This window comes from Phodopus roborovskii, unplaced genomic scaffold (assembly GCF_943737965.1).
Source record: "Phodopus roborovskii unplaced genomic scaffold, PHOROB, whole genome shotgun sequence".
Classification (NCBI taxonomy): domain Eukaryota; kingdom Metazoa; phylum Chordata; class Mammalia; order Rodentia; family Cricetidae; genus Phodopus; species Phodopus roborovskii.
The window spans coordinates 16,555,043-16,581,941 of NW_026126563.1; the positions used below are offsets into that span (position 1 = coordinate 16,555,043).

Consider the following 26,899-nt stretch of genomic DNA (forward strand, 5'->3'; position numbering starts at 1 on the left):
CTATCCTTGGAAGTTGCATATACTTCTGTACCCACATCACCTACCATCTAGAGGCATTTCAGCTGTGGAGAAGCCATTCCAAGGGTAAGGATGGCAGGCCACTGCAAGAACACATTCCATTGATCTTATTTGGTGAAGTCTCTGCTAGCCTCAGATCAAATTCTCCTGTGTCAGCACCTTTGAGTGTCACACATGCCCCTCTGGCTGGTGTTATCTTGCATATGTGACAGCTCAGCTTTACTAAGGCCACCTCCTCAGTCCACAGCGGAGAGTAGGCAGCTCACACTTCTGTGTGTTACTATGGGTCCCTCGGACTCTGAGACAGGGAAAATGCTGCCTGTGGCACTAGAATCTGCCATGGGGATCCTGAGGCAGTGCTGCGAGGATTTCTTTCCAGGATTTCAGTAGGAGGTTCCTGTGTGGAAAAATGATAAGGTGAAATCAAGGGACAAAGCAGGGTCGAGAGGGAAGAAGGGACTACTGGGGGGTGTCATGTGAAGGGCCGGAGAACACTGAACTTGAGGAAGTGGCCGTCAATGTGCACTTGCAAGCACTTCTATACGCATGCACTCAGAAACATTTTACCAACTTTATTCTGGATGTTTAGTTCATTAATTCTATGCTTTAATACTTCTAAAGAGTTCTAAAATGGATCATGTCTTCCAGGCAACTGCACTTGATTCAAAGTGTGCATGAAATGGCTACCAGAAACAGCTATGGCCATGGTCTCTCTTTCTGTACCTGCTTTCTTTGCGAAATCAGTCCTAGAGTTTTTGGCCTCAAGGTAAGAGGCCTCAGTTTTATTCCCCAGAGCTGGAATACCATGAGCCCCTCCAGGCCTGCCTTCTTGTAATTGCTGAGTATATTTGGCAGAGGAGAGGGAGGCTTGAGATTTCGGGCTAACCTTTCCTGCCACCTCTCTTAGGCAGAGTGTAAGACTCAGCAAGACCCCCCCCCCCAATACTCACTCCAAAGCTACTTGAGCAATGATAAATGCCCATAGCCAATAGCTTTGACAGCTGTCAAAGCAGCTGGCCACCAGGAGGGGATGCTGCTGACACTGGCCACAATCATCTTTTATATCAAGGCACCGATGATAAAGATTCTATGTCAATGCTAGAGACACATTTATCATAAAGCAAGAGACCCAATTCTTGAAAGTTCTTGCAGAAATTGTATCTTCACCAGCATTCCTCACTACAGTTTTTTTTTTTTTTTTTTTTTTTTGATAGGAGCAAACACATCTTAGCATCCTTTGTTTAGAAGGAATATCACAACCTACCAACTCCATGTACTCCCCATGATAGCAGGAAGAAAGACTGGGCTTTTTGGTGACACAGATGCCTAAGTCACTGATGCCCTTTCTGTAACCCTAGTAAACTCATCGGTTCACCAAGCTGGATTTGAAAGGAAACCTTTCTTTGAGCTATCATAACCCTCTACATCTGGGATGAACAGGTATTTCTATGTATCTCCCCAGAAGAGTGACACCTTAGTTGGGTATCAACAAGAAATAAGTCTCATAGTTTGGCATGGCAATGTGCTGGGCCCTTGGTCCTAGAGATCTGTGATGGCAGACTAGGAGGATGCCAAATGTCACATCCTTTCTCTTGGTTCTGCTCAGCTTTCACGCTAGTCTCAGAACAAAACTGCTGAACTCCATGGTATCTTTAGCTGTTCTGCCTCCCTATTACTGTCATAGTGGTTTTGGGACAAGGGGCTCTTCACTCCATTCATGGGTAGACTTTCTAAAAGCATTCAATTTCTAACTTAGCAGTTAAACAGCTGTAGATCTGGGAGGACACAGAATTAGTATTCATGCTTGTTGGTTGTGTTGTTGGACTGCACTTGGGATGGGAGGGTGGTGGGGGGCATGGGAGGGTGGGAGAAAGGGAGGGAAGAAGGGAGGGAGAGGGAACTGGAATTGATATGTAAAATAAGAAAAAAAAAATAAAAAGGAAAGAGGCACTGATAAACTCCTGGGGATCCTGTGTAGTGAGATAGTCACCTTGTCTGCACTAGTGGCATAGACCACACCCATTGTGGGTGGAGACAGGGCTGGAAGTGACCTGGGGGAACTAAGGCTGAGGAGAGGGCTTGGAGAGCTCTCTGGCTTGCAGCATGGGGACAGGAGAACATCCGGAGGCATCCTTGGGACCAGGAACCTGCTGGTGTGCATCTGTCTATGTTGTGAGTTATTTTTCCCTGAATAAACATCTATTCGGTCTATTTGTTTTTCCTGATCCTTATTAAACATCAATAATCCTGGGTACTAGAGAACCTGTTGGACATGACTTTGCAATCCCTGAGACACTAGCTTTATGATGCTGTTTCCATGAATTTGCACATTGAGGAAAAGCTTCTATTTTCTGCCAAGAGCAAGAGGTCAGCTGATGTCCAGCAGCATCATCTTCTAAATTCCAATTCTTGTCATTGTCTCCAATGCCTGGCATAAGACTCATTTTAAACCACACCTATCTTTGAAATGGTTAGAAAGATATAAGCCACATTTTAAAAAATGCACTGTGTTTGGTTTATTTCTCTAAGAATTTATTGCTGTAATTTTAATGTTGATTAATTTTGTTGTTAGATAATTTCATACACACCTACATTTTGATTACATCCCATTATCTCTCACTCATTTTATATACCCCATTCTATCATATCAACCCTACCTTTTGCTGGGTACACGACTTTTCATTTTGTTTGTTACCCATTTAGTTTCATCAGGGCCATCTGTGTAGCCAGTGGATTGGAAGTATCCATTGGAGGGCACGCAATTGAATACAATGATTTCTCTGCATCCTGAATATATCAGTGGGAAATGGTCCAGCAGTTAGGAGTCAGTCTCCTTGTGTTCCTCCACCATCCACACCTAACTATTGATGAGTCCATTCTTTTTCAGACCCAGTACAGGCATCCACAGCTGCTGTGAGTTTGCTTTTGCAATGTCTGTGTCTCTCCAGGAGATGGAATTTCCTTTCCCTATCTTTTGGCTCTTTCAATTTGTACATCTTGTTTCTGTAGTGCAGTGGTTATCACTTTAGCCTCACAATTTGTCCATCTCCTTATCCACATTACTTCCTTAACCATAGAACTCATCTGTAACTCAGCCTCGGTGCTTGCTCTGGCTTCCTTATTCCTTAGGTGTGTGCTGCCAAGGTCACTGGTTTCAATCTCTTTCCTGCATTTATGTGAACACTTTGTTTCTCCAGCATTTTCTTTATTTTCAGCTATCAGATCTGCATTACTTTGTAAAAGAACCCCGTGAGCCAAGGCTGGTTGGGAGGTATACATCCATACCTTCTTCAGCCCGGGGAACAGTGCGATGTAAGGGAGGCAGAGCGATGTAAGGGAGGCGGTGCTGAGACTGGGTGAAGAGTTTTACCCCAATCCCTGTTTCACCTGTATCCACCACCTGACTCTGAGGCAGCACTCCCCACCCCCAACCTTCTCACTAGAATCAGATGTCTTGATGATTAAGTTGGAGAGGTTGAATCAACCCTCATTGTAAAATGTAGACAGTAATGCTTACCTCAGGAGTTGTAAAAAATTAGAGGAACAAGTATGAATGTTTGCTGTGTGGTTTATATTTATTGAACTTGTTTTAGCCACAAATTATACATTTTATTGCCAACATCAACTTTCATGCTAATTCATATCTTAGTTCACTCATTCCTGCCTCTGTTCAGGGTTCACTCTCTCCCTATCCCTCCCTGAGACCTTCCTCAGCCCGCTATCAATGTTTTCACTTAGACACCATCTCTCCCTAAGTCTAGACCACATAGCTGACAGAATTAATTAATTAAACAACACACTTATTCAAGAAATATATACTGAACCCTCGATATGTGCCTGTTTTCTGGTCCAGAGACTAGAGGGATAAAAACTCTGGCAAGGCCCTTGTTCTCTGTGGTACTGATGTTTAAGTGGGAGAAGGCAGATGAAAAGCAAGTCAATGAGGAAATGAATAAGGACATTCAGATGATGCTAAGTGGATGTGTTCAAGTGTATCAAGGAAGAGAGGCGAGGCTTCATTGAATAGATGCCCAGGGAGGAGCTATTTGCGGATCTAGTTAAGCTAAGAAGAAACATGAGATATCGGGGCAAGGCATTTCAGGTCTGGGCAGAAGTGGGTGTGTCAGCCTTATGTTGAATGGGTTTGGACAGATGGGAGGGCAGGAGCAGGCCTTTGTGGATTGAATAGCAATGACCCAAATGAGACAAAACAAAATGAAAGAGGAGGGCAGGGTGGGACCACACTCATCAGAAATCCCAGATCATGGCCAAGACTGTGGGCTTTCCCATGTGTATTTGCGAATGATGTACATGTATGTATGTTCAACTGCATGGGGTCCACATATGTCTGCATGTAATTTGGAGGCCTCAAGCATCAAGTGTCACTCTCTGCTTTAGTTATTGACCTAGTGTCATTCAATTGAACCCACGGCTTGTGGATTGGCTCTCTTAGCTAGTCAATTTGCCCTACAGAATCCCTTGTCACTTGTCACTACCTACCAAGTGCTAGGATTCCAGGAAGCTACTGTACCTCCTGGCTTACATAGGATCTGGGGATCTGAAATCCAGCCCTCACCTAGGCATCTCTCCAGGCCAAGACTGCGTGTTTTAATGTAAGACACAGGGAATCATAGACGTGATTTACATTTTATGAAATCCACCCTGATAGTTAGCCAAGTATAAAACAGAATTGTGTTTACAAGAATGGGTGAAGGAGAAAACCAGAATACAGTGCTTGAGCAGAGGTTTTCAACCTGTGAGCTGTGACCTCTTTGGGAGTCAAATGACCTGACTCTCTCACAGGGGTCACATAGCAGATATCTTGCATATCAGATATGCATTATGAATCATAATAGTAGCAAGATTACAGTTATGAAGTAGCAATGAAATCATTCCATGGTTGGGTGTCACCACAACATGAGGAACTGCATTAAAGTAACACAGCCTTAGGAAGATTGAGAACCACTGCCCTAGGGGAAAATTGGTTGCTTGTGACAGGGGGCTTGGGACAAAAGCAAAATATGTAAAACACAGCATAGAGCAATATTCCATAGTAACCCTGCTGAGATCCTTTCCAGATTCACAAGTGTCAATTCCTTCTGTATTTTGTTACCAGAACTGGGTAATCTTGGAGTTTAAAGCTCCCTATGATTCTTCCTTGACCACCAACCACTTTTCATCAATTGTCAATTTCTCTAAACTCCTACATAATTTCTACTGCCTACTTAATAAGGAAGCAGGCAACATCAGATAACATGGCCTCTGTTACTATATACCACTTGTCCCACTGTTAGCCCCTTGGAACAGTGTTGGTACATTCTCCCAGACCCTTCTCAACATAGCTCTAAACACACAGTATACGCAGAAATTGCTTATTGATTGATGGAAAGCATACATCACTGGTATTTGTCTCCAGTGTTTTCATTGTATGGAGGAGGGTGATTATCTGTCAATATTCATTGCATCATTAAAGCAATACAGAAGACATCAATCATCTCTGGGATAACCAGATGAGGCTTCATTGTAATCTCTTTTTATTCTGCTGGATAATTTCACTTGCTTTGGAAGTTTATGAGGCCATAAGTGGCTCCCATCTGCTGATGAACATATTTGGAGGAGTCATTTAGTCTCAAGTATGGAATACTTGAGGGGAAGTTAAATTGTAACTTTTACATTAAATGTCATCTTAGTAACAGAACCAAAATTGGAAGCATGTGTTCAATTTTGGTCTTTCATTTCAAAGCTCTAGGTTAGGCAAATAATTAATTTCATTTGTTTACAAAGTAGATTATGCCTAATAAAATCTATTTTGTTTATGGTCACATTTTAGTTAATCCATTGCTTTGGAAAATGAGAGAAATCTGATTGGCTAATCATTCAACATAGTAAATTGCATTATTCTACATCCACAGAACATTGGCCTAATTGAATTATCCAGTAATTGTATGATGAAAATATTCTTTTTTAATAGACTCTGAGCCAGGCACAGCAATGATGAAATAGTAGAGAATCTTGTTTATTCCATTCTTGTTTGATGATTGACCACAGAATATAACATTACACCTCTGTGGTTAATAACTTTTTTTTCCACATTAAGGCTCATAAGGATAAGAGTGCTTTCACTGGCTACTTCCTGGTATTCTGAATGTTCACTATTTGTACATATTTTCTGTCCTCTGCAGACATTGGTTTCCCAATAAGTGCTACTTTGCAAACTAAAGCTCAAATGAAATTGGTTTTGCTTTGTGCATAATAAAATGACAATTGTGGCCACTTTCCCCAGTGAAACGAGAGACAGAATTCTCCAGGACACTTGTGTCCTCTCTTAAGGGGCCTTTCAGTCGGGCTTGTCAAGAATGCTGATTCACTTAAAGCCATGCTGGAGAGGTAGGAGGAATAGTTATCGCCTTGATAAAATATACTTATCTTTCCCAGCTATCTACCATCAGTGCAATCACCTGCAGAGTTGCCGTCCTTTCTGCTCAGCTGAGCCTGTCTGTGTCTCTGGAGAACTTAGGAAAGCATGGCTTTTCCTTTTCCTTCTTCTTATCTTCCCCACCCTCTCCATGTAGTGACGTGTCTGGCATGTGTCTGCTTGCTGACCTCCATGCCTAACTCACTGGGCATGACTTGCTCTCATTCTCTTCCTCCAGGCAGCTCCAGATAGCTCCACCTTGCCTGCCCTGATATTTTTCTTAAAACAATACAATTGTCTTCGAGCCTCCTTCCTAGGTGGTTCTTAATTTCTTTTTATTAATAAGACTATGAAGCCAAGCAGGGAAACTCAACTCCCCTGGTAACACTAGTGAAAATTAGGTTTTGAGATTTACCGCTATGTACTGATATAAACATTCCAATGGATACTGCTGATCACTTAGCAAAATTTAACAAGCTACAAAAATACCCATTACCTTTCTTACCTTTAGGGACAAATGAAAAAAGTGGAGAGGTATGTAATCATAACAATTCAAAAGAGAGGAAGAGAGGGAAAGGAAGCAGAGTGATGAGATTTTTGATCCCAATTCCATCATTTATTGGATGAGAGCATCCTGGGCGATGAGACTCATTTGCATTGGAAAGGGTCTAGTATTCAGTTTTAGCATCCCAGTCTTTTCAAATGAGCACCTATACAATAAAATTGTAATAAAACAGTGGAGAATTTCTAAGAGAGTCCAGTCTTTTCAGATGAGCACCTATACAATAAAACTGCGAGCCTGTTAGATGTCAAATGGTTTCCTGAAAAATGAAAAGCACAAAAGACTATGCTATGCTGGGTGAGAACGAAAACTTTCTGCTTCAAATCTACTTTCCATCCATGATATCTCCCTGTGTGTTCTGTGGAGCCAAGTTGCCTGTGGGCAGCAGATTATCCCAATGCTGGCCTATTTTTTTCTCTAGTTTTTAATCTCTCTTCAGGTAACACATTATTTTTCCTTTGACCAGATTCATATGATTTGAAAAAAAATCTTAATTAAAAAAGTAATTTAATGCTCAACAGGGACCACCAGAGCAAGCATATGATCTTCTTGACTGAAAATACTTAAAAAAAGGGGGCATCTGACCTCATAAGTGCTGTGGTCTGAATTGGTGTCACTGACTGTGTCACTGTTAGGCTAAATAGTGATGTCAGGAGTACAGGAATGTCACCAAGGCGCTGGAGGGACAGCTTGCAGAAGTTGAGGTAGAAGATAATGGTGACAGACTGAGTGTTGAACTTGGCCATTTACTGGCTTGATCAATTCTAGTGATGTGAGAAGAGTGACATAGAAAAGTAGTTGGGTCTTGAGATGTAGAGTCGAATTGTCTGCCACCATTCTAGTGTTCTATTTACCACACCTGAGCTCTTGGGCAGAGTACTTCATCTAATTAATTTTGAACCCTTGTCTCACAGGGTTATTACTTCAAAGTTTAAATGATGTAATTCTTCATAAAACCTAGCTTTGTTTTACAATATGGAAAGTTCATAAACAATAACATTGCCATCCACCATTATTGTTGATTCAATGTTAATCATAGCAATACTTGGACAATTGAGACCAAACATGTCCATTTTATGGCCAAGGATCACATGAAGTCAAGGACAGCTATACAGCTATGACTGTAGCCCAACATAAAATCATAAGCTTATTAAAACATTACAAAATGTTATTTTATTTTTTTACTAACATGATTGGGTAGTTATAGAATGTGAACTTATAAATGACAATGTCAGGTTGTGGTATCAAAATGTCAGATATGCCTGTCAGTTAGACCCAATCTCAAGCCTGAGTTTCTATCTGTATAAAATGGAGATTAATGTGCTGATACTCATGGGATTATTATGACAGATGAGTACAACCCTGAGATCGAATGGAATGTCTGGCTATCATAATCGTGGGTTGCAAGTATTCATAAGCACTCTGTGTGTTTACCTGCATATTTATTTGATTGCTATTGATTTTCTAATGTTTGTTCCAAACATAGCTTTTGCTTAGTACACATTCTTTTCAAACACCAGAGAGGGCCTGAGAAATGGCTCAACCATTAAAAGTGCTTGCTGCTCTTTGAAGGGCAAGAGTTTAGTTCCTAGCATACAAGTTGAGTGTCTTAGAGTTGTCTTTAACTTCCAGCTCCAGGAGATCTGACAGGCCTGCATATATGTGTGACATGAGTGCATACACATATAAATATGTACACATAAATGAAAACAAATCTTTAATTAAAAACAAAAACACCCCAGAGACATTTTTCAACTAACTTTGTCTCCATTTCCAGAAGCCCTACATAATTATTTACTTTTCTTGGTTCCACTTAAGGAAATAGCCTTGATATTTGTGCTTAAGCATTGTCTACGTCCATAGCTTAGCTGACCTTTAATAAAGATTGTCATTTCTAAATCCTTCTTTTCAACCACAGCAAGTGCCACCACCTTTTGATCCAGTTCAGTCTCCTTTTCAAAGATTTGTAAAAAGACTCACAAATTGGACAGCTTTTAAAAAGTGCAGCTTCTGAGTTGAGAAGGTAATGTCAAGGCAGCTTGGGGTGAGCTGCCACCATTTCGTTAGGACAAAGGGTCAAAAAGAAAGGATCTTGAGGTCAGGATCATCACTTTAAGTGCATGGCCATTTCAGTAAGAACAGTGTAAGTTAACAAACTCTAAAGTTCATGCTGCCCTGAAAAGGCAGCAATGAGCCCCACTGGCATGTTCAGGTTCAGGCAAAAAACAGGTAACTTTCAACCCAAGCCAACTTAGTTGTTGAAATCCTGCAGGCTACATGGAATGGAGATGTAGAATCAAAAGAAAGACATGGGTTCTCCTAGCCCTTGATTCTTCCCCTTTCCACTTGTGAAATCATTATTTAGAGAAAGCATGTGCAGTCTTGATCTGTCCTATGTTTTTTTTTATCTGGGAAGGGCCTTGGACAATACCTTGTTTCTGCCTTACAGGGTGACATGCAGGTTTGAATACAGCCAAGTGCAAGAAGTAGACTATGAAAATTTAGCAGCTGATGGGGAATGTTCTTCTGTGTATATGTTTTTCTTATTGGTTAATGAATAAAACATTGATTGACTGATCTGATTGGCCACAGAGGAAGTGACATAGTTGGGCAAAATCAGGATATAAGCATGGACAAACAGGAAATCACTCTCTGTGGAGATACTGAGCAGTCATCATGTAGCAGACAAAGGAGTTGTGGGTCCAGCATACCCTGATAAGATAAGACCACATGGAAATACTTAGGTTAATAGAAATGGGTTAATAATTAAGATAGAGCCAGCCAATAAGAAATGCTAGTCACCAGCCAACAGCTTTATAACTAACATAGAATCTGTGTGTTCATTTGGGGCTGAAGCGGTGGTGGGGCCTAGCCGAAACAAACAAACAAAAAAAAATCTCACATTATAAGCAGCAACTTCGGCCACTAAGATTACAGTTTAGCCAATGGAAGAATTTCATTTGTTTTGGCCATTAAGAAGTTCAAAGTCTGAGAATAGATATAAAGACAATACAGGCAGGAGTTCTTCCCTTTGGAGAAATGCTATTCAATCACAAAAGTGGAAAATTCAAAGGTCTACAACAAATGGCTGGCAAAATAAATGGGATTACAGAATAATAAGAAATTGTTTTTGTTCAGTTTCATGCAGAAATAAATATAGAAAGTTTTAGTTGTGAGCCTAGCCTTTAATGGCTGAGCCATCTCTCCAGCCTGAAAGTTTTATATGGATAGAAATAACTGGGTTCAGTTTTGTATAGGTAAATTATATACACACAGAGATGCGGGTTAGTGTATTGATGGAATGGTTTTAAAAGTCATTAAGTAGAGTACATACAGAAGTAGAATAGGAAACCCCATAGTGTAATGGGAGCATCCTTTCAAAAAGAGGATGAGAGAATATGGGCTTGGATTGAATACTCAGAGTTAGAACTTTATCCTATAGACTAGAGGTGTAAGACTTTTCAGTCCTTATTTTTACAGAAGAATCACAGAAACTACACATATCATTAGTCTGAATACTTCCAAGACCTAATCTGGAACTGGGAGACTCAGAGTTCCTCTATTCTTGAAGGCTGAGTGGCCACTAGAGGGCTAAGTGGTGAAATGGGCATTCAGAGTGAATACAGAGTGGAAGCTGACTATCGGCTGAGGAGGCCTTGATGGCTCTGTACCTGCTCCAGTCAAAGATGGGAAATGTCTCAGTCAAGGCTTTTGATGTACCTGGAGGGTGGCTCCTCCCTCCCTCCCAGCTTTCCTGATTCAGCATCTTCAGAAGGTCCTCAGCACCACTCCAAACTTACCCATCACCTCATCCTGGAACTCACTAGGGGAACACACATCCTCTATATCCTCTCACCTGGTGGACACAGGCAGATATGGGGCCACAAAAGCATCTGCGTACTCCGGTTCCCTGAGGCATAGGCTGCTATTCCTTTCCCCTGTCTGACTCATCCCCACTTGACTAAAGGCTCACTTCAGTGTCTATGTCTTTCTAATATCTTGGATGCACTTTTTGGTTATCCAACTTGTTTTATTTGATAGAATTGAGACAAGGTCTGATTCTATAGCCCAAGTCAGCCTTGAACTCAGCCTTGAATCTTCATGACAAAGCCTCCTGAGGGTTACTGGACTTTAAAAGAAGAGATGAAGAAGGAGGAAGAGGAGGCAGCATATGAGGAAGAGATGGGGAAGAAGGAAGAGAGAAAGAGGAATTAGAGAGGAAAAGGAGATGGTGGAGGAAGACGTAGAGAAGAAATGATCCAGGAAGGTATGGCTCATCTTTTCCAAGGGGTGAGAGAGCATGCTTCTGACTTATGATTCTTGGTAGAACCTTATCATGCACATCATAGGGCCTTGTCATGTGTATGGGGGGGCCTTGTCATATACATTGTAGAGCCATGTCAAACATCTTGTGGCCTCTTAATCTTGTCCAAGTATTGTTCTTTAATCTGAATTCCACACTAGAACCACTAGTCCAGAGTTTGATGATGGCATGGCTTCTAGATCTCTGTTAACAAGTTCCAGAATGTATCAAATAGATGAACAAGTCAACCATCACTCCCAACAGCAGTGGTGGGCATGGGGAGAAGTTGGATGAGATAGATAACCAAAATTTTCAGCTTGCTATGTCTTGCTGTATCTTCTGGACAGAGATATTGAAGTCCTGCTATCTAGTCCCTGTCAATATGATTCCATTTAGATACAGGATCTTTACAAATATGATCAGGATGCATTCATTAATACCAGTTCATGGCTAGAATATCTGGGATCCTTATAAGACAGGGGAAGTGGAGTCAGGAGGAGGATAACAGGCAGAGACTGAAGTCTTATGGTAATGATTAAGCCAGGGATTGCAAGAGGTTGCTGGTAGTCACCAGGGAAAAATATGTAGGGAAGAGTCTTGCCAATGGTTTTAGAAGAAACGTGGTGTCCGTAACACCCTGATTTTGAATGTAGAGCCTCCAGACTTGTAAGGTACAGTTGGTCTTGTTTTAAAGCCCTCATTCGCACTAATTTTCTATGGCAACTCCAGAAGACTCACGGATAGCCTGGGTGCACAATTGTGGACTTGGCTCTCACTGAGCAATCAGTGAGGGTCAAACTGTCTGAGAGCTAGCTCCTGAACTGGGGCTGTTCTCCACAGCACAAATGCCTCTTCATAAACTATGGATCCCCACACAGAGTGCCCTTCCTTGTCACCTTGCTGCAAAACCCTGAGGTCCTAATGCACTAAGGGCTTTGATGACCTGCTTTGCAAAGGACATAAACAGCCGGTATTCATTTACTGGAGGGTGCAATTGTTGACTGTTCCAACAACAAAAGGGAAAGACTTTCAGGTCCCTTCTTTCCCTCTCCTCTCAAGACAACAATTATTTGGTTTTGGAAATAATTTTGGTAGTATTTTAAGGTATTTGCTTTAATCTACCATGGTGAAAATTATTCAGCAAACCCATAGGAGGCTTCATCTCAACAAGTAACATTTTTCCATACAGGAGATTACTACAGCGGTGAGTTGCCAAAGACACAGCTGAAAAAATGGGTCATGCATTCATGACATCTAGGGACAGGAGCTGCCAAGCACTTTGGCGTTCACTTTTGTCCTTTTCTCGTAAACAAGCAGCATTAACGAGTTACTTTTAAAAAGCATTTTGATTTCCCCAGGGAGTTACATGGGAAAGAATTCAGAGTTCCCTCCAGAGGACCCAAATGATTGTTTGTTCTCAGAGATCAGGTGCACTAAAGGGTCTGGAGGCTAAAAACACACACTGGATGTTGGCCAGCGGGGTCCTGAGCGCCACTCTCTCCCAGCCTTAGTTTCTCATGTTGGTATACAACTCTGTCTGCCCATTGAAGGGGAAAGAAAGAGTGAGAGGAAAGGCTCAATTTTCAATTTCAGTTTAATTACACAATTTATAGTGCCCAGTAGGAAGGATTTAGAGGCAAGATTAATGCTCAACAGTATTCCATTTTGCATCGCCGTCTGATAAAGAATATTGTATTGATTATTCAAAGTGAGTTTTCAAAAGTGTTTCTCTTGGGGCTCTTGGGATGGTGTTTGCCACCAAGACTGACACCTGAGTTGGAACCCTGGAAGGCAACACTGTAGGAGAGAACGTTACCCACAAGCTCAGCACGCATTGCCGGGACACATCCCCCTACCAATGAAAGTAAATGCTGCTCAAGAGCCAAACTACTTTGGTAACAGTGATTTCAAAAAGAGGACAGACGGATTACTGCAAGTTCGAAGACAGCCTGGGACACATTAGTGAGTTCCATGTCAACTTGGGTTGTACACTAAAATTTTGTTTCAGAAAAATGAAACAAAGCAGAAGAAAAGAGAGAAAAGCAAATGGGGTAGCTTAGCTTTTCTTCTAGAAATTGGATAAAATAAAGTTGTAAGATGACTCTTTGAATTGTGTTTTTGAGAGTGGGAAGTACATCCCTCATTGGAAGAACGATGAATAAAAATTCCACTGGGGTATTAGAAATGTGAGCTGTTGGATGACAATTGCACAAGGCCATTCTGTTCTGAGAAGGGCTGTGTGAGAAATGCATTAAGGCATTTCCCCTCATGTTAAAGTTCAAAGACTTTGAATTGCTTCTTGAGACTGGCATCAGATCCGTGTGTAAGATCATGAGTAAATATTTGGTGTTCTGTTTTGGTGTTCACATATTCTATTAGTTTAGCCAAATGAACAAAGGAACAACATACAGGGAACAAACATTCTCCTGTAAGGACTTGCCTCAGTACAGCTGGAGATAAGCATATTAAGTGAATTAAGCCCATTGCAGAAAGGCAATACCACACTTTCTTTCTACTTGTGGTTCCTAGATTTTTATGTAGATACACAAAATCATACATATGTGAACACAGACACACACACACACACACACACACACACACACACACGAAGTACACTAGGAGGATAAAGGAACCAATGGGAGGGAGAAGGAATGAGAAAAAGGAGGGTGGGTTGTGAGGGGAATAGTCTGAACAAGCACAATACATATTTATGGTGGAAGCTTCACAACGAAAAATCCAATTCAATATATTATTTACTATTTTTACCCATTATATCAACGAGGGAATGTCACACCTTACCTCCTAAGCGTCTCAGCAGGGAAAGTGGATATCGTTATGAGAAAAGCATTCTGTCAGTGGTGAATGCATGAACATAACAACAATAACTTTCAGGTCTTAACTATGGCTCCACCTTGTGAAACCACTTGAGTTCATTCAAAGACTGTGAAGAGACAGAGCTAAGAAGGTAAATGGTCCTGGTGAAAGGGCCAGTTACACAACCATGGTATTCTCAAATACCGTGCAGAGTGCTCTGCTCTTGTAATACAACCTTTAAAATTGTGTTCAAAATTGAGTGGTTGAGGGTAGGGAAAGGAAAACTTTTGGCCATAATGCCAAAATTACATATATGAACTTTTTTTTTGTCATCTGAGATATGTTCCCTCCCTCTCCCCCACAAATTTCATGATGATCTCATCTTTTCCTTCATGTACCTACTTTTTCTTTCATTGTTTTTGAAGCTGAAAATTTCTACCCATGTTTAGTATCTTAGACTGGTAGTTCTTTAACACACATACTTTGCTGGGTTCCTGAATAAATGCAGAGAGAGAGCCCTTGCAGTCTGTGTCTTATATATCTTAAGATTAATTACTCCTATTGACATTTTTAGAGCTATTATCGTTGATGGTTTTGATGGTTGATATTGACTGTCAAGTCGACAAGATCTAGAATCACTCACGAGACAAACTTCTCATAACAGTGAGGGATCATCAAGGTTAGATATGTCTCTGGTCATACTAGAAGTCTGTTCCTAGTTACACTAACTGAGGCAGAGGACCCACTCTGAGGTTTCATAGCTCCTTCCAGCTGTAGCAACCCAGATATAGAAGGGTTTTTCTGGTGAGTTCATCTACCCTGCTGCTTGCTTCTGCAACTATCTTTGGCTAACAGTTTCTTTGGCCTACTAAGGTGGACTAAAGACTAGTGGCTCTTCAGGAATCCTATTAGCCTTTAGCACCAGATTGGAACTGATGAGGCATCCAGCCTGGTAGACTGGGAACCTACTGTTTCTCAGCTTCTCCAATGCGAAAACAGCCATTGTTGGGTTCCCAGATGTTATCCTGTAAGCCAATTTAATAAAACCTATCTATCTATCTATCTATCTATCTATCTATCTATCTATCTATCTATCTATCCACACACACATGTAAAGAAATGTATAAACGGGCCAGATAAATGTTTGATACTGCCTATTGATTTTGATGTGGGGTATATTAAGCAAATTGAGTTCATAGTGTTTAAAGCTTGATGAATTAATGGGTGTCTGTTACTGACAAGGTAAAATCATATTTTTATTTGGGTGAATTGACAATGGAAGCTAAAATTAAAGATTACTTTTAAAAGACATTATTGACTGTGATTAAGGAGAATATTTCCATAAAAACACAGACATGCAAGGACCTCTTTGGTATGCGACTTAGATTTCTTTAGGTATTTATCCAGGGACATTGCAGCCTCTATGAGAGCAGAGAGGAAACTATTTGGGGAACCACCAGGAGAAGGAGTAATGGGTGAGGGTAATGGGAGATGTAAACATAAGCAAAGTATAATACACATGTATGAGGATGCTTTAATGAACCCACGAATCCCAGATTGGTCTCTGTCTCCTCCAGTAACCAAGGGCAGCCTGCACTTTTAATTCCATGCCTAAGCCTCCACCTCTCAGAGCTGTATTACAGGCACACTCCAGCACATCTAATTTATGTGGTGTTGGAGAAAGAATGCAGGACTTCATTCTTCTTTAACAAAGCTCTCTAGCAACAAAGCTAAATCTAAAGTCTGAAACCCATTATTTGCATGCTTAGTAAAAAGATAATAAAAATAAACATAACAATAAAAAGTAGAATATAGGAAAAGACAAATGTAACTTGCCCAATATAAAATGCACACTTACCACCTTTCTCCTTGGGAACAATGAGTTATAATTTATACCAGAGATAAAGCAAGAAAAAAAAAAAAGCCTGGGAGATATGTATCTGGGAGTGAAATTTGAGCAGTGTTTTGCCATAGGCCAAATGTCAGACTTTTCTGAGTCTTTTGAGCAAACAGCATGCATGTGGAGTTCCTGCAGCTCAACTGGTCTACAGAAGGGGTCAGTGGACCCGGCAGTATAGCTCTTGGTGACAGCCTCTCTTGGCATATCCCACGGATGGCTCATGTCACCAGTTCTGTAAAGAGTATACACAGCTGAGAATAGAGGCATTAGATCATAAAGAGACTGGGCACAGAAAGCATGACACAGGAACACACCAGCTAAGCTGAGCACAGGGAAATGATAACGTGATTTTCCTCATTCAATTTCACAGGACGACAGAGGAGAATCACCTGAGTTGTGAGTCTATTTGTTCCAGAAGTGACAACATGGGCACAGGGACACATATGTGTGTCTACTCTTCCTGTTTTTGGTAAGATGGGGTAGAGGGAAGCATTGGGGTTGAGACTGACAAAGAACGTGCAAGGTCATTCACAGATGAATGATGTATTATTGGTTCTAAGAACCAAGACTGTGTCTATTGCTCATAGCAATGATGAACACAAGCTGATTGAAACATTTACCAACACATTTAAAATGATTTTGAATTTGTTTGTGAGAAGGTGAAATACCTGATTGGTGATGTGTTCCTGGATTTTCCCTGTAGTCACTGAAAAAGAAAGCAGAAAGACATTTTGTATGAAACCACATTTAATCAAGACAAAATGCAGGACCGATGATCCTGCTCTACCCTGGGTCAGATCACCCCAGCTGCCACAGGCTTTTTGGACAAGATCTACATCACAATGGGGACATGTGTGGACACAGCAACAGTGACAACATGCTGTCAAAACCTAAAAAGAACTAACTAGTCAAGGGTAGACAAAGTTCAGGGGACACTTGTTAAGGATGATGCCAGAAAGCTGTACCTAACTTGGTAGAGAAACAAAGAGATGAAAAGACTAGAGCCTGTTAAAGATCCCTCAGACCAGAGCAAACCCCGGAAGTCAGAGCAAACCCCGGAAGTCAGAGCAAACCCCGGAAGTCAGTTCATGACACTGAGCTCACAAAGCTCCAGTTGATTTAAAATTTAAGGTCCTCCTATTTTAGCCTCCCCTGAGCTGAGGCCACAGGCATGAGCTGCCATTCTGGCTGAGAAATGCTCTTTTCAAAGCAACTCTCTGTCTGGGAAATGATGAACACATCTTTCCTAGCTAGGGTGTTGCTGGAGATTGAAATCCAAACCAATAGCTCAGTTGATGATATCTTCTTGATCAGGATGGGAAAAGTTCAGAGCAATGGATGGAAGGCAGCAAATCAGCATGGAAAATAATAATCCAAGAACAACACAGTAAAGTCATGAAAACAATCCAGGATGACCAGTGTTGTATGTATCTTAAACAGGAGGTAAAACCTTTGGTAATAAGACATTAATAATCAATTCATTTCCAGGGAGGAAAATAAAGAAGAAATTTGGTAGCACCAAAATTACTGTTTGTGGACAGCTTTATGGTGAATACTTTATTAAACATGTCTTTGAAAAATAAGCCTTAAGTAATCGAGGAGTCAGGTAAGACAGAGGTAAGGCAGATTGTGTAGGGTGATGATTGTAACTCCAGCATTTGGGAGGATAAACTGGAGGATTACTGGATGAGGTCAGATTGGGTTACAAAGGGAAACTTTATGTCAAAAGCAAAACAAAACCCAAACCAAAAACAACAGAGAATTTTCTTATACCCATTATCCAGATTATAGCAGTGATAATATCTTAAAATCAAGAATGTTACCGAATTTGACTCATATGTACTGTATAACCATTTTGAATTGGTGTCTTTTCTCTAAGCCTAACTTTGCATTTCATCCTCCTGGCTGTGTGTATAGGTAGTTGCTTCCTTCTGCTTGGTGAGTTCTATTCCACAGTGTGGATGTACCCTACTAACTGTGTAGTTTCTAGGCTTGGCTATAGGGTGTAAAGCTGCTATAAGCATAATGTATGGGTTTTGAATGAGACATAAATCATTATTTCTTTGGAATAAATACCCAGGGATATAAAGGTGAGTTGCATGTTCAATCTTTTAAGAAGCTGCTAATCTGTTGGCCATCCATCATATCAGCTTACTGGGTAAAGGTGTTTGTCATCAAACCTGGTGACCTGAATTTGATTCCCTACTCCTTATGCTAGAAGGAAAGAAATGACTCCCATCAATTGTATTTTATTACTCTTGTTGTAATAAAAATAACCCCGGCAGTCTGTTTTTTTTTTTTTTAATACATGCAATACACAAGTGAAACTCCCCAGTCAACTAATCATCCAATAATTAGTATGCACTAAAGTTTTATAGGAATTCAGTACCAGTCAAGGCATCATTCAGGGCACTGTGGAGATACAAGGAACATAGGAAATAGCATACTGAGAAGGACTATTTGATTAAGCTGTTGCCAAGAAATGCCAGGGGCCATGCTTAGATATTCTAGATAATATAAAATGATTTTCTTTGTTTTAAAATCTCTACTGGACATTTTTGGTATGTTTTAATGTTGAGATTTCTTTATAAGGTTATATGCAGAGAGCTTAAAGTTGAGGCAATATGCCTTGAGGGATAGCTATTGAATTCACTTTTAGGACCCAAGGGATGGAAAAACTGGGTCCTCCCTCTGGGTCTTCAATTGCAGCTAGCCAATAGCCTACTATTAATCCCTGAACTTCTGACCTCTAGAACCATGAGACTGACAAATCTGTGTGGCTGTTTTTTAAGAAACAGTGTTATAGAAAGTCAACCTCTGGATCTGTGGACTTCTAATCCACAGATTGCTTTTCTTATTACTGTTCTCCAAATGATGCATGCAGGGACCGTTTGCAGTACTGATGGGAAATGTCATTCTGTAAATATGTTTCTCAAACTGGTTAATGAATAATAAAGCACTGTTGGCCAATAGGAAAGCAAGAGAGGAGGGACTAGGAGACAAGAAGGAAAGAGGAAGTAGTAGGGAGGGGTCAACATGGAGAGTCTGGAGAGAGCAGATGCTGGCCCTACTCCCCAGTAAGATAACACCACGTGGTAATACTTAAATTAACATAAATTGGTTAATACTTAAGACAGAGCTAATGGATAAGAAACTAGTAACTGGCCAACAGTTAATATCAAATACAGAATCTCTGTGTGTTATTTGGGGCTGGCGTAGCAGCAGGACAAGACCGGCGTTGGGGGGGGGGGACCTTACTCCTTACATATAGCGCCCACGTGGCTAATAAGAACTTCCACTTAAAAATTGACAAAAGCTTAAAAAAGGGCTTTACAAACAAAAGAACAGAGACAAGCAAGGTTTCTTGGTAGCAGCATTTTTCTCGGTTAGACTCTGCTTTGCTAGAGACAAGCAGATATTTGCGCGGCTCCTTTAAGGGAAATTTCCTGACTCAGCATAAGCGGCAAAAAACTGCACGGCTTTTAAGAAGCACTGCTAACAATTTATTGGTGTGTATGAGAGCTGGCAATGGCAATGGCATCTCCAAGCCAGCAGCATGCTGCTGGGTGCAGCATAGACCAAGGCTGTGAGCATAGCTCTCACTGCTGGCGGTAAAGTTACCCGCCACCATCTTTGATAAACTGCAGCAGAAACAACTATGACTTTCATTTTAGCAGTGTTGTTGTTTACCAGATAAAAGACTTGTGGCCAGAAAAAGATAAATATTTACAGTAAAGACAGATTCATAGTAAGAAAAACCTCTAAAGGTTTACAGTGTGTTTTAAAATATATGTAGGCTTGGGAGAGAAAAAGAATAAAATGGTTTTAAAAATACAGCTAGGAGCTGGGTGTGGTGGCACACACCTTTAATCCTAGCACTTGGGAGACAGAGGCAAGCAGATTTCTGAGATTGTAAAGTAAACCTGGTCTGCAGAGTGAATTCCAGGACAGATAAAAGTTACACAGAGAAACCCTGTCTCAAAAAATGAAAAAATAGAAGTAAAAGAAACAGAGTAATATAAAAGCCACGTAAAGATGGAGATAATCTGGATATTGTATGGTATTATATTGTCTTTATATCGCTTGACTGCTGAGGAAACAACTGTTAAAGGAAATACTGCTGGATTAATTCAATTTATATATTTTAAAAATGCTTTGACTTCAAAATTTAAGTCTAAGGACAAGTTACTGGGGAAAAGGATTTCCATTTTTGTTTCCACAGTAAATGAAAAGCTGTGGATTCCTTCCAGACTAATGTGGTTTGATCAAGCCAGGCCCCCTGAAACAGAGTCGCTGGTGATCCAGCATTCAAAACAGCTTGAACAAGGCACCCTTCAGACTACAGCCAGGATTTCTGTGTCTCCGTAGGATCCCCCATGACAGTGCCCTTTACCTTGCAGCCACATTCCCCATGGAGGGATACTCCCTTAAGCTAGAGACAGGAGAAAAGTCCTAGTCCCTACTTCAAATGACCTGACAGATTTAGATGACCCCTCCTAGATGGTATCACCCTACATGTGGAGTTGGGGGAGGATGGGAGGGGAGGGTGGTCAGGGTGCATGTGAGGGGGTAGAGAGAGAGAAAAAGGGAGGGAGGGAGATGAACTGGGATCGATATGTAAAATAAAAATAAAAAAAAAGAAAAGAAAAGAGAAATGTCACTCTGATGGTTTCTCTTGAGGAGCATATACACAGTGGCTTAGGTTAATGATTAAGAAAAGCAATTCAGTCCCGAAGCTAAGCTAGCTCTACTTCTTTTAATCTTATTGTTGAAAGATGTGTTCTCAGGTTTTGGTGTATATCATAGCCAAAATAAAGCTTTAAATAATGACTTAAGGTTAGGTTAAGATGTTTTTGTTAGTGGCTTTGAAGTAGAAAATCTTGGGATACAATTTAAAGTTCAGAAAGACACATAATTGAGTGAGGGACTCATTGAGGCCAAGGAGCAACAAACCAGCCCAATTATTATTAGCTGACATATGTTTCTTGCTAGGATAGGTTGGTGATCAAGGGTGATGATTAATCCCTTGTACCCATTTCTGCCCTCAGCTTCCTGTTATTAAAAAAAAATGTTGATAAGTGGGTATGTACCCTGAGGATTTAAAGTAGAGCTGATTGATTCTTGTTCATATATAAAAGTTTAGATTTGTGATTCTTCTATGATTTCTTAAAAGATTACCATTGAGACAAATAATTGGTCCTTTCTTTGTGACTGAAAAATGCAGCCTGCCAGCAAGAGAACTGACTGAGAAACATACTTTGCTCGCTTAAACTCTGTCCATCTATAACAAGGTACTTGGATATGGATGTATGTGGATTCTTGGGAATAATTTGTTATTCACCTATAATATGTAAAATGTTTAATCATGTTAAGGATATGGAAAACATGTTGTTTTTTTACTTCTATTCTTTGTAATCATTCACTTATATAATTTTTATATTGCTTGAAAGATTCTATGGGGGTGCATAAGCTGTAAGGAAAAAATAAAGTTAGAAGGAAGATATCAAGTGAGATAAAAGGATACATCTAGATAGAGGTATGAAAAGAATTAAAGAACACATACACAGTGGGAGACAGAGAGAGAGAGAGAGAGAGAGAGAGAGAGAATAGAGAAAGACCCTAAAATGTGTGTGTGTGTGTGTGTTAATCTTTGTTTAACAGCCCCAGAGAGTAAAGTTTAGCCCCCTTGCTGCCCCCAGAGTATTCAGTTTTACTTTCTTGGATAGAAAAGTCAATTGATAGTCTCCATACTCTGTAGGCTGCTCCTCAAACTCTGCCCTCTTGGAGCCTGGTCCTCATGGCAGCAGTATTCAGGAATGGAAGTTGTAGCAACATTTTTAACCTATTGCCATCAGTGTTTGAGGGGACTGACTTTCCAGAGATTTAGCATTACTTGGGTAGCTATATCCCATTCTTACAAGTGCATTGTATACCTGCTCATCTCTCTTACTATACATTAGTTGATTAATTACTTCAAACTGACCCAAAAAAACCCCAGAAAAAAACCAAAACAAACAAAAAATCTTAGAAATATTCTTTTGCTGCCTAAACAGTTTCAAACCATGATTTTTAACTTTTTAAGGTAACAGGCCCCTTAGAGGACCTAAGACCAACTGTGAATCTGGTCCTCTGAAAATACTGACACAAAGCAACAGCAAACGATTTCTAGTCCTTTTGTAGCCAGGCACAGATATGTAAGGATGTGCAGTTTTAAAGTTTACTTTGTATGGTAGGTCACAGCATGTGAAATAATTTCTCAGATTTCAGCTCTTTTGTTAACTTTGAGTTCTTCAAAATTTCAGATTTATCACTTGTCAACTGTTTCCTGAAATTTAATGAATTGAAGGCATTCATCTTAAGTCTCAGACTACAGTATGTGAATTTTAACATTACTATACCTTTACTAAGTCAGATAACTCTTAGAGGCTTGTATAACGACAATATAAGATAAACATTCATGTAGCAGGACACCAACAAAATTAAGGTTAAGTGGGAGAGAGCAAGAGAGTGTGAGCAAACTAATACATAAGAAGTGTATGATTGATGAAGACAAAGACAATCAGGATGATGGCAACAGAGTCTAGCTATGTATTTCAGACTGGCCTAGAACTCATTGTTTAGTTCATGCTGGTGTGAAAATTAGACCTTGGTTTTGGCTACCCTGGTGCTATGATGACAGGTGAGTCACCGAGAAATGACTTTAATCAATTGAATTATGAATTATATACAACTGGTAAACACAGAGAAGGACCAGGAAATGTTCCTAGACTTGGGGAACATCTCAGACTTTGCCTCTAAACACTGTATATTCATTTTTAGCTTATTCAGAAATGTATCATCAACAGTTCAGGGCCACAATATTAATGGCATTATGATTAACCTTTTAATGAATAAGATTAGAATACTGTTTATAGTCTTATCTTTTTTAATGGGTGGTATTTTGAATAAGAAATGTCTGCTGTAGGCTTAAGTATTTGAACACATGGTTTCTAGTTGATGGTGCTATTGCGTGTGTGTGGCTTAGCCTTGCTTGAAAAAGTACAGCAATGCAGATGAGCTTCTAGAGTTCATAACCTTAGTCCACTTCTAGGTCATTTTCTTTACTTCATGCTTATGGTTGAAGATGTGATGCCTAAGCTTCCTGCCCCAGCCACTGCTGCCAGGACTCTCTGCTATCATAGACTCTCCCTCTAAAATTATAAGCCCCAATAAAATCTTTCTTCTTTGAATTGTTTTCGTTATGGAGGTTTATCACAACAACACAAAAGTAACTAATACAATAGGTATGGCTGAGCAAATGCTTAGTAATATGGTAAAGACAAGAAATTAAATCCAAGTTCAGAGATGGGACTTGGCTTTGTGGTACAGGAACGAGAATCACAAAAAGACAGAATATGACTTAGACTTTCAAAAATGAATTGTTTGGTGACTATTATGAGAGTGACTGGTGGACAGATGGGAGGGTTTGGATGGAAGTAGCCTTGTCCATGGAGATTAGGGTGGCCTGAACACTTAAAGTGCTCAACATCCTTAGCATCAGGGAAATGCTAATCAGTACAACTCTGAGATACCATCTTACTCCTGTCAGAATGCCTAAAATGAAAACATCAAAGACAGTTTATACTGGAGAGGATGTGGAGAAAGGGGAACACTCCTCCATTTCTGGAGGGAGTGCAAACTCATACAGCAACTTTGGAAATCATTATGGCCATTCCTCAGGAAAATGGGAACCTGTCTATCTCAAGATCCAGAAATTCCACTCTTTTGGATATACCTAAAGGATGCACATTCATACAACAAGGATATCTGTTCAACTATGTTCATAGCAACATAGTTGCCCCTCAACTGAGGAATGGATAAAGAAGATATGGCACATTTACACATTGGAGTACTACTCAGCAGAAACAAACAATGGAATCTTGAAATTTGCAGACAAATGGATGGGACTAGGAGAAACCATCCTGAGTAAGGTAACCCAGTCACAGAAAGACAAACACTGTATATACACACTCATATATGGATATTAGACATAAAGCAAAGATTTAATTAGACTACAATACACAACTCCGTAAATGCTAGGAAACAAGGAGGACTTAAGAGAAACATACATGGTCCCCCAGTGAAGAGGAAAGGGACAAGAGCCCCTGAACAAATTGGGAGCATGGGAGAGAGGAGGGGGAGGTAGGAGAAAGAGGGAGGGGAGGAGAACATGAGTGTTCAGGAAGATTGAATGGGGAGATGAATAGAGGAGAGCAAGAAAAGAGACACATCAATAGAGGAAGCCATTATAGGTTTAAAGGGAAGTCTGGCACTAGGGAATTATACAGCGATCCACAAGTATGAGGCAAACTAAGCAACAGTTCCTATAATGAGACTGATGACTACCTTAAATGTCATCCTAGAGCCTTCATCCAGTAGCTGATGGAAGAAGAAGCAGCAGACACCCACAGCTAAACACTGAGCCAAACTCCTGTAATTCAGTTGCAGAGAGGGAGGAGTGAAGAACAAAGGGGTCAAGACCATGCTGGAAAAACCCACAGAAACAGTTGACCTGAGCAAGTGGGAACTCATGGATTCTGTCTAACAGCTGGGTAACCAACATAGGACCAAACCAGGCCCCTTTAATGTGGGTGTCAACTAGGAGGACTGGGTAGTCTATGGGACTTCTGGCAGTGGACCCAGGATGTATCCCTAGTGCACTAACAGATTTTAGAAGCCCATTTGCCATGGAGGGATGCTCCCTTAGCCTAGAGACAGGGAGGAGGGCCTAGGCCCTACGCCAAATGATTTGACAGATTTTTAATGAACCCTCATGGAAGGTCTCACGCTCCTGGGGGAGTAGATCGGGATGGAATGGGGAGGTGCTGGGAGGCATGGGAGGATAGAGGGAGAGGGAACTGGGATTCATATGTAAAACAAGATTGTTTCTAATTTAAATAAATTCTGTTAATAAAAAAGAACTTAAAAAATAAAAAAAAAATAAAATGAGTTTAAAAATGAAGCAGAGAGAGAGAGAGAAAGAGAGAGAGAGAGAGAGAGAGAGAGAGAGAGAGAGAGAGAGAACTGAACACTGACATGTATCTGTTTCCTTTAGAGTAGCTTAGTGTGAGCAGTGCCTCTCTCTCTCTTCTTGCTAGGTCTTCCCACCATGATAGTGTGTCCCCTCAATTTGTGAGTCAAAGTGAACCACTCCTTTACTAGATTGCTATTATCAGGTGTTTTGTCACAACAGGAGAAAAGGAATAGATAGAGTTTCCAATTGATTGTCCATGAAAACGTAAACCACCAATTAATAAGGATCATCATCATCACCGTCATTTTTAAAGCTGGGTACGGGGGCACATGCATGTGATCCTGGAATCTGGGAGGCTGAAAAGGAAGATTGCAAGTTCAAACTCAATCTGGGCTACATGTATAATGAGAACCTGTCTTGGAAAACCAATCCAAAATGAGAAGTTCCTTTTTACAACTCTGTTTTATATGGTGTAATCATTCTGTATGACACATCCCAGCTTCTGGCAACGGAAGTCAAAGAAGAAGAACTAATTCCAAGTAAATTAGGAAATGATTTTTACTTTTCATAAAGATTAAGTATTACACAATTTTCTTTTTTTTTATTTAGCTAAATTTCTATCATTTTTCTGGATGATGCTGCAATTTATTAAGACAGAGTTTCATGGCACAGACTCACTGTGTGGTACGTGTAGGTAGAAAGCATTGGCTGGTGATGGACACAACCTGTAATAGAAGTGATAGCAGGAACCTAAGACATAAACATGATCTGGTACAGTACAAACTTGGTGTAAGTTTCAGAGACCAAAAATTGGGATGAGCCAGTAGTCAAGGAATCTGTTCAATCAAGGAAGAGGTGGGTGACAGTGGGTGATGTGTGTGCCTGGGAACATGTCCATGCACGGGAGGTACTTGGTTGCTAGGTAATGCACCTCTTAGGCAACAAGGTAGGAGTCTACTTGCTGAGAAAATGAGAACTGGGACAAACAATGACAGGGAAAAAAAGAGAACAGCCACGTAGTGACCAACAAAGCTCAGGGGAGCTCGGAATGGGATTTCTGAGTTGTAGCTATTAAATTAATTTTGCCTCTCTCTCTCTCTCTCTGTCTCTCTCTCTCTCTCTCTCTCTCTCTCTCTCTCTCTCTCTCTCTCTGTGTGTGTGTGTGTGTGTGTGTGTGTTCATGTAGAGGCAAAAGTCTGTCTTGGGTGTCTACTAAAATACATCCCAGCTTGGTTATTTTGCTTGTTTGTTTTGAGACAAGATCTCTCACTTTTGCTTAGAACATTCCAATTTATCTTGGTCAGGATTTGCTGGTCTTCACCTCATTAGCATTGGGATTGTAAGTGAATGCCGCTAAGCCATGTATTATCACATGGGTTCTTGGAACTGAACTCATGTCTTCATCTCTCCAGCCAAATAATTCTGGCTGTTTGTATATGAAACAAATGATCTTTTCCTTTGAGCTGTTGAAACTCTAATAAGTTAAAAGCATAATTGCATTATTATTTTTGTGGCTCCAGCAATTCTGATGGCTGCTGGAGATAATATTCCCTTTCCTTCTGGATCTTCCCAGCCTGGTGGACATTTAAATGTTCTTTGACCCATGAAATAACACAGGAAGGGAATCACACTTAAAGCCTAAATCATCTCTCAATTTATTCAAATCATATTTAAAAAAGGAGAATTTGACTTTATGGAGCTAATTTCCAACTGTATAAACTTCCACTGGTAAAAGATTAGGCAGCGCATGCTTTAGCATCCTTTAATTATTTTTTTTTCTAAAGTCTTGAATATACAGTGCCTGAAATCTCTGGTTGGATCAACATTATTTCGCTCAGAGGTTTGTGGACTTTGCATACTGATTCTTTCCTGTT

At 40.4% G+C, this 26,899-nt stretch overlaps 1 protein-coding gene across 2 annotated transcripts in view; it reads right to left on the minus strand.

Moving 5' to 3' along the window:
- The window catches only part of Chst9 (carbohydrate sulfotransferase 9), a 212,564-nt gene that overhangs the window by 14,196 nt on the left and 171,469 nt on the right, over positions 1-26,899 (minus strand). For both annotated transcript variants that reach the window (XM_051202134.1, XM_051202133.1), the window contains one exon: positions 16,681-16,718. In XM_051202134.1, the coding sequence (XP_051058091.1) occupies positions 16,681-16,718 (38 nt within the window). The remainder of the gene's footprint in view (positions 1-16,680; positions 16,719-26,899) is intronic.